The 22429-nt window shown below is 47.0% G+C and overlaps 1 protein-coding gene across 6 annotated transcripts in view; it reads right to left on the bottom strand.

Annotated features, from left to right (window-relative positions):
• The window catches only part of Itsn1 (intersectin 1), a 184505-nt gene that overhangs the window by 53962 nt on the left and 108114 nt on the right, over nucleotides 1-22429 (bottom strand). For 4 of the 6 annotated variants that reach the window (XM_029544799.1, XM_029544802.1, XM_029544801.1 and 1 more), the window contains exons 18-26: nucleotides 21955-22181; nucleotides 20150-20271; nucleotides 19108-19122; nucleotides 12631-12878; nucleotides 10656-10815; nucleotides 7777-7982; nucleotides 6938-7020; nucleotides 3386-3552; nucleotides 475-520 (exon numbers count right to left, since the gene is read on the bottom strand). In XM_029544799.1, the coding sequence (XP_029400659.1) occupies nucleotides 475-520; nucleotides 3386-3552; nucleotides 6938-7020; nucleotides 7777-7982; nucleotides 10656-10815; nucleotides 12631-12878; nucleotides 19108-19122; nucleotides 20150-20271; nucleotides 21955-22181 (1274 nt within the window). The remainder of the gene's footprint in view (nucleotides 1-474; nucleotides 521-3385; nucleotides 3553-6937; nucleotides 7021-7776; nucleotides 7983-10655; nucleotides 10816-12630; nucleotides 12879-19107; nucleotides 19123-20149; nucleotides 20272-21954; nucleotides 22182-22429) is intronic. The other 2 variants (XM_021209493.2, XM_021209494.1) reach the window with 1 other exon arrangement.

The raw sequence follows: 22429 nt of genomic DNA, 5'->3' as shown, positions 1-22429 counted from the left end.
CACTATTAATAGAACGTGTGATTTTGTTTAAATAAACTAAAATTCTGGGTTCTGAAGCACGATTATCATTTGGTACCTTTGCCTGAGGAAAGCCCGATTCTAAAGAAATGAGACGATCACCTGATACTGTCGCCTCGCCTCTGACCTCCACTGCTATGTCCCTGGAGCTCTGTGTGCTAATAGGCACCAGCAAGGGCCTTCCAAACCCAATGAGATGACCCTGCAGTTTCCCAGCTCTGTACTCAACTTCCCACCATCTTACTTGGGAAAATCTACTCTCCGCAGCTGTGGCAACAAGCACACTTGAGAGCCATGTACATTTAATTAACAGGGAAGGATCTTGTGGGGCACTGTCAGGAAGATCCATCCCTTTGCCTCTACTGTAGACTTCTGGCTGTGATAAACAAAGACTAGGAACAACTATCAAGTTCAATCATTAACATCGAAACACAAGCATCGTGGTTTACAACTTACCAGGTTTTTTTCCTAAACTCCCTGTTTTCCCAGCAGTTCCAGAGCCCTTAAAACAGAGCAGAAGGTCTCATTGGCACGCTGAAGAGTTCATCATGCAACTTAAAAATGATTAATGATACAAACCCACTGGAGCCCTAAAATCCCCCTTCATTCTAGAGAGACATGGAAGCATGTGACAACTGGGCAGCTGGGGGCTCAGGCACACCCTGGAGCCGGAGAATCCAACCGAAGGCTCCGTGCCAGGAGCCCTGTGCTCGCCTCGCCCTTACTTTACATCCAATGGCGAGCCAGGAAGTACTTCCTACACTACAGTGTAGGGGTACTACAGACATCTGAGTCTACTGCCCAGACAGAATACATTAAATACACTGGCATTTCACTCTGTTTGTACTAGAATTCTCTGTAAGAACTGCACCAGCATCGGGAGGCTAGGTCCCGCCCCTCCCCCACTTCCCTCTCCCCAGAGCCCCCCCCCCCCCCCCCCCCGCTGTCCTGCATGGTGTTCCCACCCTATTTCACAGTCTGAGCACCACCTTTTCTCTCTCCACACTGGAAGCACAAACACAGAAGCAATCCATATTTTTTCCCAACAACTAAGTGTTCCAGAAACACTGTGGGGCTGAATTCCTCCCAGATACCCATGGAACTTTAACCCAGCTGAGTCAGCCAGCGGAGACCACGGGAGCCAGGCCAGGGGCCAGCATGCACTCTGTGGGACAAAGTGGCTTATTGTCAATTAATGCTCCCCTTGAGTGCCTACCCTTGTAGTAAATTAAGTATTTCAATTGAAATAAGACAAAGGGTTTAATAAGCCAAGCCAGAGTGACTGTAAAGATAAAAATATGCAGTAGAATGCATTTTATTATTATTGCTGCTGCTATATCCCAGCACTGGAACTGAATGGCTATTAGAGAAGAGGAAGATTTAAAGTAAATTTGACTCTAATTATTTAATTTATTAAATCAATTAATTATTAATAATTTAATATATTAATTTTCTTGTTATTTTCATAGTCTGCATATCAAATAAAGAATAGCAATGAGAGAGTGCTTGCATCTGCTCCTGTGCATAAGCTTGTAAGGATTCCCAATGCTCCGTGCACAGAAGAGAGCAATGGGTGTCGTCCAGGCGCAGAGGTCCCAGGGCTCCAGTGTGTTCTCTGTGAGAAGCCCTGGGCACAGGGACTGGGTTCTGTCCTGGTTGAGTCTACAGAAAAGGTGCCCCAGAGGACAGCAGGAAGGGCTGCCTGCAGACCTGTGGGTCCAGCCTGGTGTCTGGACCACGGTGCATTGTTTTCTCTTAAGTTGATAGGACTTTGCTCTCACATTTAACTTTGTATTTTTATTGTCATTTGAATGTATTTGATTAAAAAAAAAAATCTTAACACATAGCTATTCCACAGCCAAAAATGAATTAACTGAAGGCTATGGTAAGCAACAGCTCACAGGTCAGTTGGCCTTTAAAGCCACAATGCTCGCTGGTTTTGTTTGTAGGCTTTGGATGTTTTTAGGCAGAAAGCTGTAATTTATTAAAATGTAATGTAAGAAAGAGCTTTTGGTTTTCCCGGGTAACAGCTTATTTTTACTATGTTACTTAAATATGTATTAAGGCTATTTCTTTGTATCCACCCATCCACCCACCCATCCACCCATCCATCCACACAGAAAACTTAGGCAAAATTTCAATGAATAAAGTAAAAACAAGTTTGGATGCTAACCAGATGGCCTTGATTTGACCTGACCCAAAGGGTTTTCAGTCTGATGGCAGAACTGACATTCCCTACTCCTGAAATGTCATTGTCACGATCTTAATGGAGCCAACTCGTTGGCCTGGGAAAGGGTTAGATTTTCCCTTTTTTGATCTATGCAGTTCAACAAGCTAGCTGGCCCATCTCCTTTCTGCCAGATCCTGCAGGGTGGGCAGACTTACACAAACACCCAGGACTTAGCAAACTGCTTCCAACACTGCAGCAAACAAAACTCTCCCGAACAACAGTTTTGTTTTGTTTTTTAAATTGTTTTAAAAATCATTCCTGGAGTGAGAAGGTCAACGGCAAATGTACTACAAATCACAAGGCTCACCCTCACCCTCACCCAAGCCACTAGGGCTGCTACAAGGGCCTACAGAAGCCAATGTGCACTATGTCTGGCATTTAAATGACAGCGAGTGCCTGGCCACTCATGTCTACTCAACTGTGCCGCCCCTACTCTCTGTCGGATGCTCTCTCAATGCTTAGGAGATGTGAGGGGGGAAGAGAGCAACTATGGATCCACTGCCCTTGACAAAACTAAGGTCTATTCCTGTGGGCTATGTTTCTGTTAGACGCTATAATTATACCTCAGAACTCTAACTTGAACTTGGCCACTCTAAACCACCCGCTGACCCAACCATTTCATTATGACTGCACCACCTCAAGACCACATCCTATACACTCAGAAATCTAAGGAGCCATTTCCAACCTATGAGGACTGTGGGACTGTCCAAAGCATACCAGCCTACGGAAACTTGATGCTTTTCTAAACACAGAGTTAAAAGTTTCTATCGCCCACTACTTGGGGTCAGTATCACCAGAGCACCTTCATTTACACGGTCAAAGTGCTGCTGTGAGCATGACCCAGAAGAACTAAGCAAGTTTACTCAAAATCATAAACTGGTTACATGCAGGAACTGAGCACTGAACCAGAGTGATGAAGAGCAGGCCCCTGAGTGCAGCCTCCACTTAACCCTGGCGCTCTGCATGGAGGAGGCCACAGCACTGAAGGAGATGGTCAGACAGCTGCAGGCCATTGTAGTTACCACCACATTCCAGAACTCAGCAGAATCCAACAGCGTTCCACCGACAAACACGGCGACTCCCCGCCAAGAGAACCACTACCCAGATAGGGAGAGGAAACAGTTAATGTGGGTTTACCTCTGAATCTTTAAGCCTCACATAGTTAGAAGGGAAGACTCCGGACTTGTCGCCCACCGTTCCCGTCCACCAGTCACCATCTTTCTTGGTAACCACAATCACATCCCCTTGCTGAAAGGTTAAATCTCCTTGCTCAGAACTCTCGTATGTGTACATGGCAATAAACTCTGGAGAAATATTGAGATACGGAGAAAGCTTGATTGTTTAACAATCCCAGACAGCTTTGCAAAGGTAAGTTTATGATTCAGGAAGTCAGGGTGAGAAGCACTTGAGAAGCACTAGGCATGGCTTAAAACCCAGGGCTGCGCCATTCCCCTCCTGCACATATGAATGCAGTGCACAAGGAGAGGGCTGCTGTGAGGACCCAGCTCCAGGACCTCACCGGGAGTACACTGCAGCTCCTGACGATTCCACATTTACCTTTAGTTGACACTGAGTGAGTGTGTACTATGTGCTATGTATGGGTAGGATGTGTTCACATGAAGGCTTGGTGTGCAAATATCTTTATTTCAGTTTTGAGGGGAGCATGTTACAGTTTTAGAAGACTTTCAAGTACAGTTAGTTCATCCTTTATATCAATCAAATGATACACCTTTCACCGTTTAAGCGCCCCAGTGACACTTGAAACATACAGTGCCATGGATACAAATGGTAGGGGGCGATTTAAGAGTCAAACAAAACCATGGGCATCTGGTTATGGATGGACCTCTGCTGTCACCCAGGCTGCACAGTGGATTAATGACAAGAGTAGTATCTCCCTAACCTATGCCAATACTTTTTAACAAGCTCATTAGAAAAGACTCCTCATGGGATTCAGTCTCATGGAGTAGAGCTGGTGTGAGCAGGAGGTGTGTGCTCCATGGAGCACGCCCCTGTAACTGAAAGTAGAACTCTGCTTTGCTTTGCATTGACCCTGAGGCTCAGAACAGAGCTGTCAAGTCTGAGACACCAAGTATAAAACATTTACAGAAAGAGACACCGGTTCCATCCATTTTATCAGGCCTCTGTGTATTTTAAGTAACAAAATGAAGCATTTCAGAACAGACACTGTGCTATTACACTGTAACACACATTACAAATGATAAAACCCTTCAATGCAAGGCTGGCCTGCAGCTAGAACTTTGGTATACAGATCTCCATTGGCCAGTTTTCCATTCACAGTATTTTGCGTGTAGGTCCTGTGTGGAGGTCAGATGACTACTCCCAGGAGTTGGTTCTCTCCCTCCACCATGCAGGTTTTGGGAATCACACTGAGATGTCAGGCTTGGCTACAAGCACATTACTGGCTGAGCCATCTTGCCAGCTCCTCCCCTGGCTAGTGTGAAGAGCTCTGTCCTAATGAAAACTGAAATAAGTACACAGAACAAAACCCCTGAAGTCTGAGCTAAGTGGGCATCCCTAACCTCAAAGGGTTTCCTTCAAAAGCAACCTGGGCTTAGGCCACCCAACACTGACTGCTGGCCCATAGCTGACACAAGCGGGTACCATGAAGTTCCATGGTTAGAAGGAAGAGTGCACATCACAAGCACATCTTAGAAAGATCAAAGCTCCACAGGGGGTCCGCTTTCTTCCTGTAACCCTCATGCTTAATGACTTCTCAGTATTCTGGACACTAGTCATATCTGTCCCTCCACTGCCCACTCCCACCTGCCATTCCTGACAGGATGCTAGGCATTCCATACATTTCCTGGATTATCTAATATGTAAATCACCTTCTTTAAATCCATTTAAAATCTTGGAGTAGCCTTCAAAATAGGAAACTCAGAAATGGGACCTCTAGCTGAGAGCAGTAATGTAGTTCAAAATATAAGGAGCCTGAAGAAGGTAAGGCTTCACATGCCCGCCTGCCCGCCCTGCACAAGGCCAGACTCCAGGAGGGCCTTCAGGCTCCCAGCAGGCTTGCTTGCAGGAGACATTTAAGAGAGGGGCACAGGTCGGTCCCGAGCCATTACTTAGAGCTATCTGAATCTGCTTAAATCCAGTTTACAGTTTAAATGAGATGATGTTTCATGTATTATTAATAAAAGGCCCATGAATCTGTAAATAGCCTTTCTCGGGATTTCTGATGCCAGCATCCTCCTACCAGCTTCCCCCCCCCCCCCCCGCGAGGCCAGCAGTCTTTCTGGGGTTTCTTCTGCCTAAATCATTTCAAAGCAGCCAGCCACTGACGAGGGGAACCCGCCTCTGTTCTGCTGCTTGGCTCTCAGAGTAAGGGTGGGTTGGCTGGGACCTGTTTGTTAAGACCTCAAGGGTTACAGCCTCTGTCCATGTTTTTCCACACTGCCGTCTGATGAAATGCTCACTGCTCTAAGAGGATCCACCAGGAAGCAAGGAAATAAGGAAAAGGGAGGAAGTTGGACACTGACTGGCTTTCGTTCTAAAAGCTTCAAACGTTTTCTCATAATCCCTATAATAACTTCTCCCTCAATGGGTGGTTATTATGCCCACTTCACAGATGAGAAAGTTGAGGCAATTACTTACTCTCATGTAATTACTATGAGAAGGCCAGAATATGAATTCTCCCTTACTAGTGAGACCTTATTACATATAGTACACTCACATTTTTTGCAATTGCTGTTTGGGGAAGAGGTAAAATTTGCTTTTAATTAGGCTGAAGGCATGTTATATCTAAAGAGTTGACTTGTCCTAGTAGTGCTAAAATAATTATTAAGAAAATATGAATATGTAAAGGTGACTATTATAAGAGTTCATATAATAATAAATACATATATTCATATAAAAATAAATAATAATAGTTATGTGGAAAAGGTTGGAATCTTTTTTTTTTGTGGTGATGATAACTATGCTTTAACAATAATTACTTTAAATCATCTTCTTGAGAATGGAACTCTGTTCCTGGGAGTCTGAACTAGCCTAATTTCTGTTGCCTCCACTGAAGTAATAGTTCCAAGAATTCTGTTCTCCATTGGCAAGGTCTCTAAGGAACATAACACAGTGCACTGGGCACACCCTGTCATCACATAGCAACTGCAGACACCTGTGAGGAGGTCACCACGCCCACCAACACCCGGAAGCAGAGGCTGCATGGGTGCTTAACTCAAGTGGCACCGGTCGGCTGGCACCTACCATGTGACCATGCAAAAGACCAGTGAGGCCCAATCATGTCGGTATGATTCATTTTCAAAACTTAAACAATACCTCCCTTCATAGCCTGGTGTATAATATCTAGGATTATGCCATATAATGAAGATCAGAGGAAAAAAGGAATTAACTATTTGTGTAATACTGAAAATGAGTGTTTCGGGCATAATGTGGCCTGGTTATCCACACAGAGGGCAGAGAAGCAATCTCCTTAGGGAATGCAGTGGGCTTCTCTCAATGTCAGATATAATCAGAGTCTAGTTTGGGATGATCAACACCTCTAGCACTATTTGACAGGACTTCAGAAAGCAGTTTGCTCAATCTCTCAGTGTTCGGGAGGCTGAAGGGAAATGAGCAGCCTATTTAAAGTGAATGCAGTCATTCGGAACATTTACAGTCCGCACTGAATGCCCCCAGCCTTCTAAGGAGGCCACACACCCAGGTCCTTACCTTCTCCGGGAATGGCTGGCTTGGCAGCCGGGGAAGCCACTCTCTTTAGACTAGCAGGACTTTCAGTAGGGCCAGTATCGATGCTGTGAGGAGGGAAGAAGAATGTTTTAGTTCACATCTGAAAATGCCTTCTCTGAAAGCTATGTGTGCACAGCTGCAGCGGGTTTAGAACACAGGAGGGTGCTAGCCGCCACCAGGCCCAGGCTGGGGTCTCTCCTACTTGCTATGCTGGACCCACAAGCTCAGTGCCAGTCTACTCAGCACTGACTAGAAGCAACCACAGGGGTATGTCCACTAGCTGCAACCTCTCACAGCCCCGGGCTGTGAAGCCACCATAGGGGTATGTCCACTAGCAGTAACCTCTCACAGCCCCTGGCTGTGAAGCAACCATGGGGGTGTGTTCACTAGCAGTAACCTCTCACAGCCCCCAGCTGGTTCTGGTCATCTTTAAATGTTAGAGTTAGCAATAACAACCTTATGGGTTCTCTGTTATATGCAGACACTAATGAAGAAAGCCATTCGTTTATTATTCCAAATCCATCCATTACTTTCCCAAAGGCCTTGATCATAAGTATTTGTATGTATTTTTGGTACCATACTGGGCATAAAGAATCAAAACTCTCAAAGTTCAGCGAGTCTTCTACAAGCCAAGTGCAGAACATGATTGAAGGCTTCCCTGCCAGGGAGGCACAGCTCACGAGAGTAAGCTCCCTTTCTGCATTTCATACATACAGTCTAGTTTTCAGAAGTCAGCCTGAAGCCCTTGCATGAACCTTAGTTAGCACAATCAATAATCTCTATACTATTTTCATCAAAGAGAAGCAGGTAAATAAAAATACCTTGTGGGTTTCCTTACGGGCCCTGAAATGAGTTTCACGTAAGACTTGGGGAACCAACCCTTCTGACCTTGGACTTCTCCAAACCACCACATGTCTTGCTGTTCCAGAACGGTGATGACGTCACTTTTGTTAAAATTTAAGTGGTTGTCTTTTTTGGCTCTCCAGGGATACAGGGCTTGCGCTTGTAGCCCTTCCACCTTTTCACCCTTGTGTGGAACGACATAAAGGATCCGTGATTACACCACAGCTTGCTACCAACCAACACTGTGAGCACCAAGTGTGCATGCGCGTGCACGCGCGCGCGCGCACACACACACACACACACACACAGCTACAGAGGATGTTGCCCCAGCCCAGGAGTGCTAGACACCTCGTGGCTTCTCAGCAATTGCTCATTTCAAAAGTGGAGACAAAAACCTGTGGCCACTCCCAGAGCCCTGTCAGGCTGCACTGCCGCAGCCACACTTGCTCTAAGTCTTTTGTATTTCAGTGTCATGGCTCAGACAGTTTAGGAGTCGACTGCATTTCAGTTTGTACGGACACGTGCAAATAGGGCATGAACTGAACTGTGCTTTTTATTTCTCATAAATCCAGATACTGTGGGATTATAAGAATGAAGAAAACATCATTTCTGCTCTCTCCACATAGTTTGGATAAAACATTTTATTAACCTTGAAGTGCTATAGAAATATTCTCTAGTAAGGAACTTAGTGTGCAAGGAACAAATAGAAACAGCCATGTGTATCATCTGGTGGAGTGAAACACACTATATAAAAGTTCTGCTTCCCTGCAGGATCAGAGAGAAAAGGCCAACCCCTGCCTCCGGGCACCAGGGACAGTTTCACAGGGGAAGAGGAACTTGAGCTGGGCCTTGAAAGATTTTGAGAGCTAGGGCGGCAGAAGGGCGCTCCAGGCCAAAGGCACAGCACAGGCAAAGGCCCCGAGGTGGCACGCTGAGTGCACAGCACGAGGTCCAGGAGGAAGAGCAGGCTCCGGGGCTGTGGGCAGCCTCGGCTCATGGAGGGGTGGAGCAGGAGACAAGGCTGCAAAGGCAGGCGAGGCACTTATTATCTGTTTCAGATCATTACAATGACTTAAAGAAATAAACAAACCAAGTCCCACTTATCCATAAATGGATAAAGAACAAGAGTTAATGCCCAAGGACAGTTGGTCCTGCACTTGCCAGAACATAACTGGTCAGTAGCTCCCACGAGTGTGCTCATGACCCCTGACCCTTGCTCTGCACAGACCCTGACCTCCTTATGCCTATAACACAGACTCCCCCATTTTAGCCCAGCATCGCTATTCTCTGTCCACCCCTTGCCCCGTCTGCAGCGTGTATGCCTTGTCTAACCTTTTCAACTAATTCAGGGACTTCCAGGCCAGAATGAGAGGGAAGCGATTTGCTCTGTGTCTCTACAGACTTTCGGGATGCCTCCAACACCTTTTCTTTCTCAGTGCTGGGTTTCTGCAACAGCCCGGAAGTCAGACAAGAGAACACTGGGGGTAAATCCCAGGCTCCCCACCTGCTAATTTCATGACACTTAAGCAACTGAGAGATTTTTCAGTTTCCATGTCTACCAAAGAGCTGGCACTCTTCTGAAGATGCTGTAATGTTCAGTAAAGACTGCGCACAGCCTTTGCTGTGACTAACAGTCAGGAGGTTATAGTCCCACGATCTCTGGTCTCCAGTGGGTAGTATTGCTAGAGACTGCTGAGTTCAGTTTATTAGGGGACACTCTCTGCTCTCCAGTCAGTTCCTAAGCCTCTCTACTACCAAGGGCCTGCAGGCCTGCTCATCATCCAGAGAGACTGACGGTCACTTTGTCACTCTGTGCCTGTTCTTCTGCCTTAGCAAACCAGCAGGCCTCTCAGGGCTCAGCTATCTCTTACCTCACTGCCATCTGGACTGACTTCACCCCCAACCCCTTCAAGTCACCAAGGGAAGCATCCTCCTTACCCACAGGGGTCTCTTTGCCCTAAGCAGGTCAGGGTGACATGACCACCTCACGCTCCCCCAGGCTCTGGAACCCACTCTTGTCCCCATGCTTCTGGTGCCTCGCGTACAGTGCCTCCCCGGTCACTGTGCTTACGTGTTGAATCAGGCAGAGGAGAGGCACTGCTGCTCAGGTATCCTCCCACACGCCCTCACTGTGTGCTCCTGGGCTCCTGCTGTCTCACGTGAGCCTCTGATCCGAGGGCTCGGGCCTACTCTGCTTCCCCTCTTCCAAGGCTTGAACACAGGGACTCAGCAGGGTCTAGGTTTCCACACTGAGCATCCTCGGGAGCACTACTGCTCAGCAGCTCCTATCTTCCTGCCGGCCACTTCCCTACATGCCTGGGAGCTCCTCTAACTAAGCATTTTCAGAACAGAAACTCTCCGCAATCTCCTGGGGCCTCCAGGACGGGCATGTTTGTTTGATTGATTGATTTTATTCCTTTATTATCATTCCATGAACTAAAGGAGAAATGTTCACAATAACAAACGTGGTGTTTCCAAACACTGTCCCTCAGCAGGGCTCCCCGTTAGCCTGAAATCAGCCTGCCTTTTCCAGTACACACTGATGGGGTAGCCAAATGGGCTGTCCCAGGATTCTTGACACACTTCCTGGCTCTCCCCGTGGCAGTTTTCATACCTTTTTAATCTATCAACATTGCAGCTTTGATGACACTTTTTCAATGAAGCTATTCAGACACACACAGGCAGGAGAGTTTAAGCCCTCTGAACTCTGGGACGTTTATAATAAGTCTCAACTTTTTGAACTAGGTTCAGCCAGCCGACCCAGCCTCGTAGGAGGAGACTGCTTGTAAGTGACATTGTCAACAATGGTGTGAACATTAGGTGCAGATCACACTCAGTCTTCACTAGCTGCCCCTACCTGGCCCAGGACGGGAGATGGGGAGGAACCAGTGGCTGTGGCTGGTGTAAAGGCTGATCTCTGCCGTAATTGGCCAGCACTAGGTACAGTCAGAGAAGGCTGAGCCGCCCATGTATCCCAGTTGTCTGTTTCTGGCTTCTCATTTGAGCTGCTGGGCCACCTGGAAGGAAAAGCACCCGCCTTAAGCAGTAAGCACTTCTTAGTGTCGAGCATCGCAGGACACCCACAGCCACACAAAGAAGGTGGCCTGCTTCACAGAGGAAACAAGACCAGCCCAGACATGGCGTCAGGCCTGGGGCTGGAGCCTAGCCCCATGCACAAAGCCCAGACTCTGCCTTCAGCGACAGGCATGGTAGGTGTGGCAGTGCACACCTGTAATTGTAGCAAGATCATGTGATGACTCCGAAGTTAGTCTGAGCTATAGGAGACTCCATCTCAGCAAACAAGCACAGTGCCCGCTCTGTAACTGGAACCTCTTTTTAGAATGTCAAGAGCTTTGTAAGCAAAGACCAAGGCAAGTAGGGGTCGTGCGACCGGAGCTCAGGCCTGGCAAGCTGTCTCTGAAGCAGGCTCCCTCCACAGGGCACCCTCCACCTCAGTCTCAAAGTGCACTGAGAGCATCTTGTGATTCCTCCAGCCCTCCCTTCCCGCCACGTCCTCCTTCCTCGGGCGTTACTCTCCTCCTCCCTCAGCTTGCTCCAGCTGATCTCTCTCAGAAAACATGACTGGACTCCTTGCCTTCCATGATTGTTTCTGAAAGATTATTTATTCAACTTGAAAAAAAAGAAAACCCTTCCCACTCATACACTCACTGCCCACAAGATCAGCATCTATTTGGGCAGCTGCACATGCAGGTCCTGGACCTACAAATGGAAGTCTAGGCGGTGGTAAGAGACCAAAGCTTTTAAGTTCAGACTCCATTTTAGAGAACTTGACCTAAGTTTGAACTCAGATAAACTAACCTAGCATTAGTTTCCAAGTCACCCCCCAACAAAATCCGAGCTCCAGTTTCTAGACTCACCCCAACAAGACTTGCGCCTCCAGGTTAAACTCTCCCATCAAATCCAGTGTTTTCAGGTTATTTCCTCAACAAATCTGCACCCCTAGGTTGCAAGTCTGCCTCTGCCTCACAACCACCAATGCAGAGGGAAGCACAAGTTAAGTTTATGATTTGACTCCAGCACTAGCCAAGTATGCTAAAGGCCATAGCACCTCTCAACTGGGTGCTTGCCAGGCTAGAAACACACACACACACCTTCCCGCTGCTTGCTGCTTTCTATAAAACCTTGCCCCACAGATGTTCTGGGTTCCTCTCCACCAAAGCTGCCCTACTTGTCAGCAGTGGGCTGAGCCTGAGCTAGCTGGACTTAAGGTCCAGGTGTGACTGCATCACACTGACTTCTGACTGGTCTTCTGGAGTTCACTAACACTTTCTTGCCACTACAGTGGCTTCGCCCATCAATGAAACCTCTGCTTACATGCTGTTTGGTGAATGCCATTTCCTGATGACCAAGGACAGAGACCCTCAGAGTGGGCAAGGGTAGGTACACTTCTCTACATTATACACTTGCTCAGCAGAAACCTTCTGTAGAAACAGCTTTCTGTCTTATTCAGAAACACATGACTGGTTGCAATTTTAGTTCCTGGCTAACATAATAGCATCATTTCCTAGTCTGCAGGAAATTACTGAAATTTTTGCTGACGGACATGATTGTCAACACAGATTATTAGGAAGTTGTATTTCTCCATTTCTTCTCCCAAATGAAAAATACAGATAATGATGGAACAACTGTAGCTGACTTCACTTTGCACCCTGGTAAATCTGTTTGGCAATGGTATTACTAAATCTAGTTGAGAAGCCAATAACCCTGTTGTCACTAGGCCAGCCAGAGGAAGGGCCATGAACACACACCCTTTCAAAGAGGAACAACTCAAGACTCTGACAAACTGCCAAAGACAGTATATTAACACATACGTGGAACTGAAGTCTGCCCAGTTGTTGGGGGTTGTGGAGGGCTCAGAAGAGGTTACTGGCAATGGAGCAGGGGTCTCACGCAGAGCCAGTTTGGGGGCAGGGGCAGATGTCAGATCGGTCACTGGTTTGGCTGGAGTGGGAACCTCATTTTCTGGAATCTTCTCTGCATAGTTTGCAGGGAACCATCCCGTCTTCCCTTTCAGCTCTCCTCCAAGCCATCCTGGCTCTCCAGTCTGGCTTTCATCCACCTGTGGGAAGTCACAATGTTTCATTTAAATGGAAACAACTAACCGCTGAACACACCAATCACCCACGGCAAAGCCACAGCCTCTGCCCCTGACTGACACATGGCACGGACAGTTCCCGTCGTAGTCTCAGTGCCCATGAAGCGGCAAGCACGTTCCTACTCTGACTCTCTTCTCCTGAGCTCCTAATGAGAGGTGAGACAAAGCGCCTCACCTCAGGTCCTCAGGCATCTACCTCACAGCGTCTGAGATTCTCAACTGTGAACCCATCTGACAGGTTTCATTACTCAGGAGGTCATGCAATTAGTAAAGATAATTTGACTTGGTTTTTATTATTTCAAGCAAGGAGTGCAACCAACAAAAAGCATTCTAAAGCCGTCACTAACTAAGCATTTATTCAGTATAGAGACAAGGAGGATAAAAACAAAACAGCAGCCATTTAAGAGCTCCACAGATAGGACATGAGATGAACACTCGGCATATTCAGAGCTATCACTACTTTAATTAATTCTCTCTGAGGCTATAATTTTAAAATCCACAACATTCCACAAAGAATAGCGCCTTCTGTTGAAAATGTTCAGAGGGGCCATCTGCTATGCCAAGTGCATCTAGTGCCCCAAAGGATGCATCAAAATGGTCCCTACAGTGACCTCCCTGGCTTATGAGCACCGGGAGATGGCTCTGGAGGACAGAGCTTGCTCAGTCAGAAAGCTGGCTCCAATACCAGAGTCCAGTGAGTCCTATTCTTACGCCTGCACACGCTGACCTGGAGCTGAGGCCAGCTGACACTTCACTGACTTTTCAAACAACCACAGGAGCGGGGCAGGTCTCAACAGACAACTTGAACCAGACCTGTGTCTACTAAGGGCACGGGTGCTCCTAACTGCTGAGCCATCTCTCTAAAAGTAACTTAAGGCTGAGGACAGGAAAGGAGGCCCTCGGGTCACATGCGGTATTTCCAAGGGCACTGGTGTTGCGTTTCAGTTTGGTCACTGTTACTGACACTCACACTGGTGCGAGCGCGCTCCTAGCCAACTGCGGCCGCTGCCTGCGTCTCCCCTCTCCAGGCAGCGCTGGCTGGGGTTTACTTTGGTGCTGCTCTGTCCTCCTGGTTCATGCTGACTGATGGCGTCACACCACATGCAACGCTGGGCACTGGAAATGGCTGCCTCATCTACCTAAGCACAGCAGCACTGAGTAGGTTCGTGGCCAGGCAGCACTGAGTAGGCTCGGTGGCCAGGCTCTCGACCTCCACCTTAGAACTAAAGCAGTCAGGTGGGAGCGAGTCAGGAGTGTCTATCAAACACAAAGCGCTGCTGAGTCTGATGAAAAGCAGGGCTCTGCGCGTAGAGTGCCTCGAATTTAATGCAGGGTCTGTAGCTGTAACTGTACAAGCTGGGCAAGTTTAACTTCTGGATGCCTCAGTTTCTTTGTCTATAATATGCCTGTCTTTGTATGGATACATCTTTGCTGTTGTTTTGTTTTGAGACAGGGTCTCTGTGTAGCCCTGGCTGTCCTGGAACTCCCTCTGTAGACCAGCCTACCATGGAACTCAGAGATCTGCCTGCCACTGCNTCCCAAATGCTGGGATTAAAGATGTGCATCACCACTCCTGGCTTCTGATAAATCTTTGTAACTCTGCCGGGCACAAAAAAATGTTTAAAACCACGATTTTATAAAAACCCAACTCTGACTAATACGGTGTTCTCACATCTAGACTTTGGTTCTGGTACCTCATTTCAACCTAGTTCATTCTAAACAAGCTTTGGTTCTCTGCTCTAGATGCCTGCCACTTCTGGTTAATCTCACCAGTGTCATCTCCTGTAGGAACCCATTTAGTATCTGATTACTGCCTTTCTGGAACATTTACTGCTACAAATGCCAACTGCTTGATATGACCACGACCTAGGATCTACTGTCATCTCTTTGCCTGGCCGATGAGACTTTGGGCAGACATAAGGAACCAGATCAGAAATCTCGAAGCAATGTCTGACCACACATCTCAAGGAAAGGTCTAGCCCCACCCCAGCCAGTCTGCAAGCAGCAGGGACAGAAGTCACAGTGCACCTCCAAGTAGCCTCAAGAGCTAGAGGAGGGACCCTGAGCTCAGATCCAGCGTCTCCAACAAGAGCTCCCATCTCCAAGGCAACGATGAGATCATCATGGGCTTCACTCTTAGCTGAGGAAACTTACTGCCCTCAGCAACGGCCCGACATGGTCTCAGGAATGTGAACTTAGTCTTATGAGGTCAGAGCTCACTTTAACGACTATGATTAAGGCTCACAGCAGGCAGCAGGACTTCATTCTTAACCACTTGGAAAAGAGAGGGTCGACATGAAAAGGGGACGTTTCTTCTTGTGCTTGGAAAACTTTGCCAAAAATGCCAATCTAATTTCGGAAAAAATGTAAGCATATGACAGGCTGAGTAGGTTAAGCGCACTCTATAACACGGCAGGCCAGCTATGACAGGCTTTCACACAGAGCACGCTCACCCACTGTGGCTTTTAAGAGGGATTCTCAGACTTTTTAATGAACAAGCTTAGTCTTAGTTTGATTATCTAACTAGGTCTGTCCCATCAATCCCAGTTTCTCTGGGAGTAATTCTGATAGAACATCATGGAATTGAAGCCCAGACCCTAGATTCTGTTCACATTTCTGGGACTGGCTCAGAGCTGGTTTACAAAACAGTACTAACTACACACTGAGTGCCTGCTGGGTTTGAAAGCCAGATGTGCAGAGCGATCAGTTCAGATTGAAAACAGTTTGGTTAAAGCTTGGGTTCTAACAGGTATATGTGCACTGACCACCATTTCACTAGGGAGCTGTGGCTTTTCTTAAATTTCCAACTTGGTTCCTGGGGAGGTGCACATTTGGGTCTTTAATGACCTCGAATGACATTCCTGGCATTCCAATGCACTATCTATTGTCTTCTTCATCAAGGTGACATTACTGAGGGGTGGAAGAGCCTTTAGGAGATGGAACACAGTGAGAGAGCTTTAGGCTTGCGGGTATGATTTGAAGGCAGACTGTGGGACTCTGGTTCTTCACCCTCTCCTACCCTGGGGTACATTATCCAGCCATCTCTTCAAACTCTTATTTATTTATTTTTCCCAAGACAGGGTTTCTCTGTGTAGCCCTGGCTGTCCTGGAACTCACTCTGTAGACCAGGCTGGCCTAGAAAGCCGCCTGTCTCTGCCTCCCGAATGCTAGGATTAAAGGTGTGCGCCACAGCTGCCTGGCTTATTTTTTTAAACTTAAAAAATTGTGTGTGTCTACGTGAGTACAGGCATGCATGCACTCCTTGGAGGCTAGGAGATGGTATCAGATCAGTTACAGGTGGTAAGAATTGCCTCTTTACAACTGAATTCGGGTCTTCTGGAAGAGTAGGGAGTGCTCTTAACTACTGAGCAGTGCCTCCAAGTCCTTAACTTTCCTCAATCGACCTACAATAACTGGCAGATTTCCATGCAGCTTTCGTCTGGTGATTCCCATCATGCTGACCCCTCGCCTTTCCCACCCAACGCCCCAGCCCTGACAACCTTTCACCGCCATCACTCCCTCGCGCCCCCTACCGTACTTTCATATCACTTACGCCCTGCTAGCCTCCCTCCCTCCCTCCCTCCCTCCCTCCCTCCCTCCCTCAAGGCATTGCTACCCCAGCGACCCCACTGTTTCCTGGGTTCTACAACTGCCACAGACGGAACAGGCAGAGCTGAAGGCTCCAGGCAGGACCCACACATGCAGGAGGACACGCAGCTCTCGCCCTCTATGGCTTGATTTTTATGACGACTTTTACATTCTGTGCATGGACATTTTGCCTGCTTGTCTTCTCTAAGGCAGGGGTCTAGAGGACAGGGATTTTCCCTCTAGTGTAACTAAGCAAGCCTGCCGAGGTAGCATATGAGAGGCTGCAGATAACACACGAATGTATGAGACTGGTTCCCTAAACCCTTATGTCAAGTGTGCACACCAGGCTCTCACGGGCAGTGACACGCACACCAACTAGGAAACACACTGAGCTCGGAGGGTAAGGCTGTAGGAGCCTAAAGAAGGTGGACGAAAAGGTTTTAACTACTGTATGTATGTATGTATGTATGTATGTATGTATGTATGCATGTATGTTCCTTGGTGTTTTGCTGGCATGTGTGAGAGTGTCAGAAGCCCTGGAACTGGACTTACAGACAGGCGTGAGCTGCCATGTAAACGCTGGAAACTGAACTTGGGCTCTCTGTTATTTTGTTTGTTTTCCAAGATAGGGTTTCTCCGTGTAGCCCTGGCTGTCCTGGAAGTCTGTAGTTTTTTTGTCTCCACAAATAGAAAGAGAATGCCACACAGGCATGAGGACCTGAGTTTGGGTTCCTAAAGCCCACATAAAAGCCAGGAGTGGTGGCACAGGCCTGTGACCCCAGTGCTGCAGAGGAGGAGGCAGGGTAAGGGCAGCACTTACAGGACAGCTTTCAGACAAATGACTAGGTAGCTGGTAACTGTGAAAGAAGCCCTGGGACTTGGAACTGTTTCCTAGAACATTTCAGGGAAGCTCTAACAGGACAAAGGGGTGGGGCTACATTCCCTAATGAAAGGCCTACAGAGAATTCTTTTTTTGTTGTTTTTTTGCTTTTTGTTTTTTTCGAGATTTTGTTTTTTCAGCCCTGGCTGTCCTGAAACTTACTTTGTAGACCAGGCTGGCCTTGAACTCAGAAATCTACCTGCCTCTGCCTCCCAAGTGCTGGGATTAAAGCTGTGCACCACCACCACCCAGCTACAGAGAATTCTGAACTGTGTATCTGAATTGAAAATACCCTGAATGTCTATGGCCTAAGCAAGGCATAGATGGAAGAAAGAACAGACAGAGCAAGCAAGTGAGCTTTATGTACGTAAGAGTGCGTGGTATGTGGGGGTGGTCCCCGGTGGTGGAGCTGGTCCACAGCGGTGGCGGTGGCAGGGAGCATGTGGAAGCTGCAGAACAGCTTTGGGGAACTGATTTTCTCCTTCCAACTTCCTGTGATTACAGGAATCAGACAGCGAGGGTCAGGCTTGCATGGCACGCTCCTTTTCTAAGCTGCCTAGCCACCAGTTACTTTTTGGGACTCCCTGAGTAATTCTCACACACCCAATGCTGCCTGGCACCAGCATTCAGATGGCCAGCTGCTGTGTGGTCCTCACCTAAAGCTGAACAAAAATGGCAGTGATTGAAGTCTCTCTCATTGTTCATCCAATTGCTTAGACAATGTATGGCAGAGTCAAACTCCATCCACCGGGGATGGCCACCTCCACATCAGAAGAGCGGCCATTTATTGCTAAGCTCTAAGCCTCAGACATGGAGATGATGAGCTAGGCAGCCTCAGTCAGAAGATCCCACATCACTTCACAGATTTCTTTCCTCTTTAAGTTCCTAGGTTATTGGACAGTCATGGGCAACTTCACCACAGCCTGGGTTCATCTGTTTCTCATGCCCTTTCCAAAAAGGATCTAGATATCTGAATGGCAGACACCATCTTCTATTTCTTTGTATAATCAAACATTCAGAATATGGCGACACACAAGAAGGTACATTAAATGGTTAACAATGAAAAACCAGTTTGGGAGCAAACTGGTTTAAAAGCAAAGAGATTCTAAAAGCCAAGAATTTGTAAGGCTCCTCCACCCCTACCAAGACTCCCTATATCCCAAGGGGAAACGTGGTGACTAAAGTGTAAGCTTGCTGTTTTCAAACAAGTTCTGAGGAGTCTGGGAGCTGATGGTCACAGTGTTGACAAGAGTGAGTGAGCCTGGGTTTTGCCATGACAAGAGAGCCACAGCAAGTCTATCGGGCTTCACCGCTCTCACGCTCATGCGTCTTAGGTGTGGGGGTAGGACAGCTGAGAGTTTAAGGCCAGCCTGGGCTACATAGTGAGCCTGAGGCTAGCCTAAGCTACATGAGACCTTGTGTCAGTTCATAAGTAAGTAGGAAGGCTTTGTAAGCCAGGAAATCATTCTGATCTCTTGTAAAAGTTGCAAATGTTTCGTGGTGTTACATGGAACCCTGACAAGGACAGAATCTTCAGACGGCTCTGCAGAGCCCAGCAGACAGACACTGGCAACACAAACCTCACCAGGTACACTTTTCAGCACAACTCTGTGGTACACATTTCCACTGCCACAACATCCAAAGATCTGCTCACTTACACAGTTAAAGTGATTCAAAGAACAAGACACGGAGTGGGAGGTGGACTTCCTGACAGGGGGCACTTACCCATTCCCCTTTAACCTCCACCAGGAAAGCAAAGGTTTAAAAGCAAGGCAAAAGATGTTTAATGAAACGTGGCACCTTAGAGTACATCTATGCTTTACTCATCAAATGAAATGAGGGGTCAGCTAGGCAACCCCAGGAAGAGCAGTCGGCGCTGCTTCAGGCTGCAGAGATGGGAGGCCTGCACTAAAGCAACAGTTTCTCATTAAACACAGATCACTCTTTAATACCCAAGAGTGAAAAACACATTTGTCTCTCAGGCCTTCACTTTCAGTTACTTCTAAGTTAATTAAGAAATTTAAGTTGTCATTTAGAAAATAATTAGATCAACCACAGTTTATTCTCTTCTTAAAACTAGTTCTTATATAATGTTTCGATTTGAAGACAATATTAAATTGTTAATCTACACAGAGTATAAACTGCAACAAAGCAAAACTGAACATGTTTGTTAATTTTCTAAATAGTAATTCAGGTTCCTCATATTTAATCCATTACTTAAAAAACAAAACAATTGGAGGGACAGCCTCCAATTGCTTTGGCTCAAGGGCATAAATGCTCTTCTTTTTCTTTCTTTTTAAAGATTTATTTATTATGTGTGAGTACACTGTAGCTGTCTTTAGACAGAACAGGGCATCAGACCTTAATAAGGATGGTTGTCAGCCACCATGTGATTGCTGGGATTTGAACTCAGGACCTTAGGAAGAGCAGTCAGTGCTCTTTCCTGCGGAGCCATCTCTCCAGCCCCCGGTATAAATGTTCTTATGGGCAGCTGTGAATGAAGGAATTCTGCATTTATAACTATTTCTTAAAGACTCTTCATAGTACGTAACCAGTGCTAGCTTTAGACACGATCAGTCAATTTAAGGTTAAAAGCACGCTAGGGGAGCAGTAGGAACGCTGTATTTAAAGTGCTATTAAGATACGCCTTTGCAAGAGAACTTTCATTTTGATATGCATGCTTGCTGGAGGTTTCCTAATTGTGTCACAAGTGCCAAGTGAGGACAGAGGACCATCTCTGACACACATTGGCTGCCATCTTTCTTACCATGACTATATCTCCTGGCTGGATGGTGATCTCGTCGTGACTTCTGGATTCAAAGGGGTACAGCGCTCGGTAATATACCACTTTTACACTCTCCTGTGCAGAAATGGTAAGCGGGCCTTTCTCTGTTTGGGAAGAGGAAGGACACATTACAGGAAGCACTGACACATGCCAAGGCGGACAGCTGTTAGTGCTATGGTCTGCCTTATACTGGAAATATATCCACCCAATCAGGGAATTTCTGAAATACACATGGAATGCCAGAGGAGAGCAGACTCTGACAGAAGCATCTCAGACCATGTGGAGTTCATCAGTAGATTCCACAAACAAGCTGCCAGGACTGAACGTGGTGGGCGAGACAGCTCAGAGAACCTTTCTCTGCCTCTTGGCGTGGGCTCTAGCAATGCACATTTGTAAGTCGTCAGCAGGCTCTGCTCCCCACCCAGGGCGTGGCTAATGCATGACAGCAGATCTGGTTATAGCCAGAAAGCATTCTTGCAGGGGAAGAGGAAGAGGAACACAACCTTCCCTATAAACAGGCAAAGGTCGGTCTCTGGGGCACTTAACAGGATCACAGAAACCTAAGTACTGACTTCATGCAATGTCCTTATGACCCGCTGAACTGAGGCTTCTGCATTTCTGGGGAAAGAATAAGTCCAAGGGTAAACCCTAATGAAAATAATTTAGAATTTAAATGAAAAAAAATTGAAGATGCATTCAGGCAGAGGACATTCTTGGACTGTAGCTACCAGGTAATTACAGCCCTCTGGATTGTTCTACACACAAGCTGCACGTGACTTGACACCTAACGTATCTGAAAAACAGTGAGGTAGACTGTTATCTCTGTGTAGCCTTGATCTGTGTGAGATACAAAGGTTCCTACTGAGGTGAAAATCCATCCTAGTTTACACTGAAGAGGCACAGGGACTTCGATGACCCCTGAGATTAAAGGATTGAAAACTCCTCTTCAGACCACAGTAGACCCAGACAGTTAGTTCATCTCTCCTCCGTCACCCTGGACTCCCTACATGCCCAAGTCCAAGTCCTCCCTCCAGCTATAGCACCTTAGAAAGGGATGTTTCCTGACCAACACTGCACCTCACTCCCTCACCCCACTGTGTGCTCAGGGAGAAAACAAATTGTTTATGAGATGGTGTTAAGTTATTTGTTGCTTTCTGTATATCATAGTGGTTAAGAATTTTGAAAATACATTTTAGTATGCAGCTGAGATTATCTAAGGGATAGCTTTTATTAGTTAAGGTCAGCCTTTTACTTCCTTTTTAAAAGAGGCAAGTTGTATTGAAAGTGCAAAACCCCAGATTGACAGTTTTCAAAAGGCACAAAAAACAGTTGACATAGATCAGCAACTTCGGGGGAAAATATCAACTTAGAGAAACAATTACGTGATTTTTTTTCCAAGATGTCAAGTTCAGCGTTTGTAACATATATCAAATAGGGTTCATGTCACTTGGAACAGGCCTGCAGACAGGGCTCCTGGCTATCAGAGGGGCTACCTGTGCACAGCTGGGTAGTAAAGAGCTACAGTATCCAGCCAGAGACAGACATCTCATTGATTAATGTAAGTGAGCTAGCTCATGGTGGCGCACGCCTTTAATCCCAGCACTCAGGAGGCAGAGCTAGGCAGATTTCTAAGGCTGAGGCCAGCCTGGTCTACAGAGTGAGAAGCTTCCCCCAAACCAGCAAATCGTGATTGGGCATAGATATTGCTCTCAGGGAGATGACTGTCTGTTTTACATATATACGGAGGTGACAGTGGCAGGGCCTGGCGCCTCAGCCCCTTCTGATACCTGTGGTAGACCAGGGTGCCTGGACGGCCGGCTTGGCTGGCTCCTGATGTGGGTGGAAAAGCCGACTCTGCTTGTCTTGCATTTCCGGTTTGGCTCTCTCTTCTGCCTCCTTCTTCCTGACACTGTCCTCCCTCTTCAGTCTGTCCTCCTCATGGGGTTTCCGAGGGCGCGGCTGCTCCTCCTGCTGCACATGCTCCTGCCAATGCTTGTCCCTTTCCTGAACTCGTCTGCCAACAAAGAGGCTTGATTGCCGAGGAAGCAACTCTGATCCAACAGTTGTCCCCTATCACCCCTTCACTAAAGGGCCTCCCTCTAGGCAGAGCTGCTAAACATCAAGGGAATGTGGGTGGTTCTTCAAAGATAATGCAATCTACAAAATGGGTTCTCCAAGCTCTGACTGAGCAAAATGAAGTCACATGACTTACAAAATACACACACAGAGAGAGAGAGAGAGAGAGAGAGAGAGAGAGAGAGA

The sequence above is a fragment of the Mus pahari genome, chromosome 12, assembly GCF_900095145.1.
Source record: "Mus pahari chromosome 12, PAHARI_EIJ_v1.1, whole genome shotgun sequence".
NCBI classification, from domain to species: Eukaryota; Metazoa; Chordata; class Mammalia; order Rodentia; family Muridae; genus Mus; species Mus pahari.
This window is presented reverse-complemented; position numbering and strand designations above follow the sequence as displayed.